The sequence below is a fragment of the Amborella trichopoda genome, chromosome 6, assembly GCF_054954075.1.
Source record: "Amborella trichopoda isolate Santa Cruz 75 chromosome 6, AtrichopodaSantaCruz75HAP2 v2.0, whole genome shotgun sequence".
Taxonomy (NCBI): Eukaryota; Viridiplantae; Streptophyta; class Magnoliopsida; order Amborellales; family Amborellaceae; genus Amborella; species Amborella trichopoda.
Window position 1 is genome coordinate 32,853,676 of NC_142341.1, and position 6,325 is coordinate 32,860,000.

A 6,325-nucleotide genomic window follows, 5' to 3' on the forward strand; every position below is an offset into this window, starting at 1 on the left:
TGGGCTTAGGTGGCCTGGTGGTCTAGGCTGCTCAGTGCTTAGGCGCCGAGTAGTCCAGATCGCCCAAATCCTAGTGGCCTTTCAGAAAGAACTTTATAATCTTTCAAAATCATAAAAATTTATGTTTTTTTTTTTTGCTTTCAAGTTTTTTTAAATCTAAAATGAGTTTTCATTAAATTTATTTTTGAAATAAACCTAAAACCCATTATTTTTATATATATATATTTTTAAAATAACTCAAAAACACTTTTCAACGAGAGGGATTTCCACCCTGCTGCCCGGGGCTCGGTAGCAGCGGCTTAAAAGCAAGCATCTTAAGCATGGGTGACGCGGCCAGGGGACCACCTCAACATTAAGGGTCCGCCTTTTGGAGCAATAATTGTACTTAGTTATTTTAGTTTTTGTTTTTTTGAATACTTATTTATTTTGTTTTTTTGTTTTTTTGAATGTAGAGTTGTGTCCTATGTTTTGTAGTACTTTGGAACCCGTCTAAAGGCCTAATTATTGGCCTAGTGAATTTAGGCCTTAGGCCACAATGATACCAGCCCAAAGACCTTAGACCACTCTATATGTGGCTTAGTGACGCATCTGAGGTCCTAAACCTCAGACTCCACACTAGATTGGGAGTTTCTAGACCGGTACCATATCTTCAACATCTGATTGCCCATTTTAAGGCAGTCCATTAATTCAGACAAGGAATAAATCCCTAAGTGCCCTAAAACAGAGGACACAGCCCTACCCTAAAAGAGAGGAAGAAACAAAATAAACAGGGAAAAACGAAAGAAAACCACGAGGATCGACCATATGCATAATTTTTTTAAAAAATAAGGATATCTATGTGCTTTCCATTTAGTTTTAGTGTCCATACATAATTTTCCTATTTTTGAATTTTTGGGTCTCTTTGCCCTGGCTTTTAAAAGCCAGGGTCTTACCCATGCTGGCATGAGCAGCACCCCAACTGCATTTATTTTGGCGTCACTTCCTCTTTCTATCTCTTCATTCAGCAGATTGAAAACAACCCAACAGAGAGAGTGGTGCCAGACCGCTTCAGCGCAAGCAAACACCACTCACCTCAGAGATCTAATATCCTGCACATCCTACACTTATGTGTATTGCACATTCTCCTTCCTCTCGCCCCTAGAGTCCATGGAATTCCATCCGGTGCTGACTTCTCAGATCGAGTTTCAGGTAAGACTCGACGAAGATCGGTTCTCATTCATGGACGCACACTGTTTTTTCTTTTTCTCTTGTCGTGACAGATGTGAATTCCTTTTTCCAGGCCTGGTTTAACAGAGATGGGGAATGTAGAGGCTCCGGCAGGTGTGTTAACCATCGGCCCCCTCCGATCCCTTGTTTCAGAGAGCCGAGAGCCGTTTCCCAACCCACCATCACCATTTCCAGCACTGCTTCTTCTCCTGGCTACTCCTTTAAAGGTATACTAACACACTTCAAAACACTTCCAACTACCATTCCTTAATCTCTGCCTGCCTCTCACACACACATTCTTCTTCAAATGTTGAGTTTTTCAGATCAGATTGATCCTTCAACTTACTCATTCTCGACTGCTCTGAAAGGTAAGCATGAGAGAGAGAGAGAGAGAGAGAGAGAGAGAGAGCTCAGTTGTGGTGGTGAATCTGGTTTTTCTTCAAAAACTTCACGTGTTTGGTGTGGTGGGATGGGCAGCACTACAGGTAAGGAGTGTTAGTGGCAGGAGGGAGCATTGCTTGGTGGCATTACAGGCAAAGTGGGATGAGGCAGAGAAATACATATGCAATCCTCTGTCAGGACAATTCCCTCCCCAATGCCTCTCTTCCTCCGCCAGCGGCCGATTGCTCATTCCCAACCATGTCATCGCAAAGTCCGCCCCGCTCTTCTTTGTCGATTCCCCCCTCCGGCTGCGAAGCACCATAAGAACATTGCTAGAGGAAGAGGCTCCAAGCACACCTTCTCAAGGTCCTTTAAAAACCCTCAACACCTCACAATAATTAGTATTTATTTCTTTTTTTTTTTTTCTTTTGGGTAAATCATAAAGGGTAAGTCAGTTGAGACTGGGGGCTCCTACTCTTTGATAAGAATCATAGGACTAGTTGGTACTACAGCCAAAGCTTCAACCGATTCTTTTTTTTTTAAAAAAAACAGTATTTTTTTCAAAATTTGAAGCTGTAGTTCTCTCTCACATTAGGCTGTAGTTCTTTTTATTTAAATTTTAAAGCTTGCTTAACGCCAGAAACTCATTTTCTTCTTTCATGGTTTTCTTTTTATTTTTTTCTTTTTCTTTTGTGAAAACAAATGATCTACTTTTGATGTTGTGGGTGGTGAATTTAGAAGAGGAAGGAGCGAAGAAGGGAAGGGTGTCGAGGATGATGAGAGATGTTGGGACACAGAGTACCCCACCTGGCTCCAACTCTCCCCAAACTTCATTTTCAAGTTCGAGTCCGAGCCCAAGCCCAAGCCCAAGCCCGAGTGCAAGCAGAAGCCGAAGCCGAAGCCAAAGCCGAAGCCGAAGCCGAAGCCCAAGCCCAAGCCCAGTTGGTGTGACCCTTTCTTCCCGAGGCATGATATCTTCTCAGAGCGGCAAAGGCATAATGGGTTTGCTTTTTGCCAAGACGAAACCAAAGGAGGAGGTATGTTATCGAACCAACTTAGTAGCATACTACATCTCTATGTACTGTACAAATTTCAAACATCCCACCTCGTGGAATATCAACCGTTTGAAATAAACAACTGACGGTTGAGATAACGTTGCTCCTCCAATTAAGTCTGTCTTCCTCACCATTGCCGAGATTTGCTTTGCAGCCTTCCTTGGTTTGGTCGGTGGTCGGAAAAAGGAAGTACCTTGGTGCTTCTGTCGATCTCAGAAGGACTAGCGTTCTTTTTGTAACTTAAAATAAAGCATATATTTATTTATTTATTTTTTTTTCTCGAGACAAGAGACAAGCGTATAACGTTTTAAAATAGAATTTTTACTACATTTTCTATCGAAAAAGCGTGCAGGCTATGGAAATGTTCAAAGGCCGGGTCTGAGTAACTGATAAGCCGGGCAGTTCAACCACCCTATGTAAGCGGGCCTTAGGCGGTCCAAAAAGAGATAAAACAACAAAAAAGTACAAAAAATTCAAGAAAATAGAAAAAATAATTTAATGCACAATTAAATAAATCATATCCACATGAAGTTGAAAAGTAGTGGAAAACATAGATTCTAAAAAATCATTTTGTGCCCAAGAGTATTTTTTAATTATTTTTAAAAAAGATAGAAAAATGTTAAAAATAAGTATTCACACTTTTAAATCTTTGCCAAAATGATAAAAAAAACATTAAAAAACATATTATAAACAAATCCTTTATTTTTTGGAATTTTATATAATTTTTTTTACATTTTTTTTTTAAATACCCGGCTTGACCACCAGAGCTGACCAAAACCTGATCTGCCTGATTGCAGTTTGAACGGCCGGTTCCGAGTTGAACCGAGTTTGCAAACACTGGATCGACCATCAAAATTGATAAAACCATTATGGTTTCTAGCCAAATAGGACTTTCTAAATATTTAATAAAGAAGAATTTGTTATAATTTGAGCCACCAGAAAAGCACATACAAGTAGAGCATTTTTCACCATTTACAATTTTACAGTGCATTTATATAGACAGTAAATTGCAACAAAAAAAAGAAAATAAATATCGCCATTTACGCTGCTTATTTCCTATTTCTTTCACAAAATAAACTATGTTAACATTTAATTTTTTAAAAAATTACAAAGCCCATTAGAATAATAAGAAAAAAACAATATTAGGGCATTACTTTTTTGAGAGAGATCAAATAGTAGGGCACTGATTTTTTTAGATAAAGGAATTATTTATTTGTGGAGAGATGGATTGGCGTCACTAAGTATTTGTACTTTAGAAAAGGGTTTATGTCATGGTGGTAGCACCTCATGTTTAGTTACCATGTTTTGGTTTTCAATGTCATTGACACCCCTACTGATACCGTATAAAAAACGCTAACTCCAAAACCTAAATGAATAATGGGTAGGAGCCCGTTTTTTCCACTGGATTAACAAAATAAAACATAAAATTTTTAAAAAAAGAAAAAAAATAGAAAGAAAGAAAAACAAGAAGAGAAGCGAGTCTTTGCCTCTTTGGGTTTAGCACGCGTAACAGGAGAGAGCGAGAGATGAGGTGAAACGTAAAATGAAAAGTACAAACCCTATGTCAGTCTTGGCCTTTGTGTTCAAACCAAATAACTACAACTTTTTATAAATTTGAAATTCTGAAACATAATTAAAATGCTATTGTTCAATGCCCTTAGAAGGATTACAAAATTACAAATTTTAACCTTAAATACTGCAATCGAAATTCAATTTTTCGGTTGAATTTGCTCAAAATCTGGCACATTGAATTGGACCGATAGTTCGTGTAGTGCTTCATTTTGTTTTGATCTAGGCATAAAATCCAAAGACTTAAGCCTTCCGCTGAAACAAAGCAAAGATGACAACATTGGTCTTCTTTAAACTCAATGGAACGAACCATTCATTTGAAAACGGATAGTTGAAATTACATATGTCGTATGGTGCATTTCTTGTTATTGAAGTAGTATACAATGAGATCATTTATCTTTTAATACAAGGGGGTGACAATTACTTACAACCATCTCATGTGAAATATGATAGCCTGAGTGTATCACAAAGTTCGAGAAATTGTTTTTTGAAGATTAAGTTTGGTTAATGAAATAAATATAGCCATCTAATTTCACATCTAATGGTCAACATTAATTGTGAACACTTTGTACCAAAGATATATGGTCGCAAGGCATACTTTCCTTATTAATTTTATCTAGAAAAGACTATTTTATCTAAATGTAATGTAGTTTAGTTTGGATAATGTTATCCTATTAGCGGTTTGCTACGTATTATGCATCAATTACAATATTATTTACTTAACTTTTTCAGTGAGTTCCAACTGGTTCTAGCTAGAACTGTTTGGTTTTCAACGGCATATTATGAATAAATTTCGGTAAAAAATGAAACCTGATATGAAGAACTGCTTATAAGTTTATTACAGTTATTTTTATGATGGACACGGCAAACAACAGATAATTCATTATCAAGATCAATTTTATTGGAATATTGAATTATAAGCGACAACAAGAACGTCCAAAAACGCCATTTTTTTTACTTTATCTTTACTCATCCATAAAATCAAATGAAATTCAAAACCAACTCCCCTCATAGTTTGACTGTCACTCCGACAGTTAAGGGGAGATAGAGGTCTTGAGAGTTCCCAAACCCACTTCCTTTTTTTTTTATTTTCATGTTCCATAGGTGAAGCAGGTTGGGAAATTTTCAATTAAAAAATCCTTCTAGCTAGACCTATACCATGTGTGTTAAATGGTCTTATTGTATTGGACCACCCTACCAACCTTACTACCCTACCTTGCTGTGGCAATGGGCCTCGGTGGCCCGCCACTAGGGCCTGGGCCACAAAATGTGGCCTGGCCCAGTTCGGCCTTGGCCGGCCTTTATTTTTTTTATTCTCCTTTTACTTTGTTTTCCTTTTGTTTTCTTTTAATTTTACTTGGCCTGGATTGGCATTCAGGGGAATATGGCCAGGCTAGGGCCAAGGCTGGCCTGGCCCAAGCCTGACTTTTTGGCAATCCTAACCCTATCTACCCTTGTATGGCCATCCCAACCCTCTAGGTACCACAGCATTATAAGAGAAATAAAAAGGCGGAAGGGGACCGGGTAGTGCAGTCAACATTAAGAAAGAAAGGGTAGAAAGGCCGGCAGGGGGACCATACTATTATCTTATGGAATATGTAAAAACCATGGTCCTTTTAGGATCGTGTGGTCAAGGAAATTGAAGGGTGATGGAAAAGAAAGCGGGAGTGATCAATCAGCACAAAACCTTAGTGATGGGTCGCAATCTCACTTTCATTCCATCACATCCATCATTTCAATGGACCATGATGACTTAGCTGACTATATTCTTCTATGGTCCATTTCCGTCATATGTTTCAGCTTATTTTCTTGATTGATTGCTTTTGAGTTGATGTTTTTGTCAAAGGCTAATTATCTCTGTGTAATGCAGATTAAGAGTAAGGAAAAAAGAAAGAGAAGCAAAGAGAGAGGATGGGTGATGACGGGGAAATGCAAAGCAGGGGCATGCTTTTGGTGATGCAGTACAACTTTTGAAGTAGCCGAGATGATTAAAATTCAGTGAAAAGGGGACACGAAATAGTCTTATTTCATTTCTTTTTATTCCTTATATTTCATTCTCCCCCAAAAGGAAAAAGTTTATATAAGGATGCAACCTTATAATGTAGAAGTATGGA

The 6,325-nt window shown here is 38.1% G+C and overlaps 1 protein-coding gene across 2 annotated transcripts in view; it reads left to right on the top strand.

Moving 5' to 3' along the window:
• Positions 1–612: 612 nt before the first annotated feature.
• LOC18434988 (uncharacterized) overlaps positions 613–6,325 on the top strand; it is a 5,774-nt gene continuing 61 nt past the window's right edge. Inside the window, exons 1-6 of one of the 2 annotated variants that reach the window (XM_011625434.3) lie at positions 613–1,188; positions 1,280–1,433; positions 1,530–1,574; positions 1,684–1,953; positions 2,326–2,624; positions 6,082–6,325. The exon at positions 6,082–6,325 is cut by the window's right edge and continues 61 nt beyond it. In XM_011625434.3, coding sequence (XP_011623736.2) covers positions 943–1,188; positions 1,280–1,433; positions 1,530–1,574; positions 1,684–1,953; positions 2,326–2,624; positions 6,082–6,168 — 1,101 coding nt within the window. In that variant the 5' untranslated portion in view covers positions 613–942 and the 3' untranslated portion in view covers positions 6,169–6,325. The remainder of the gene's footprint in view (positions 1,189–1,279; positions 1,434–1,529; positions 1,575–1,683; positions 1,954–2,325; positions 2,625–6,081) is intronic. The other variant, XM_020667653.2, reaches the window with a different exon arrangement.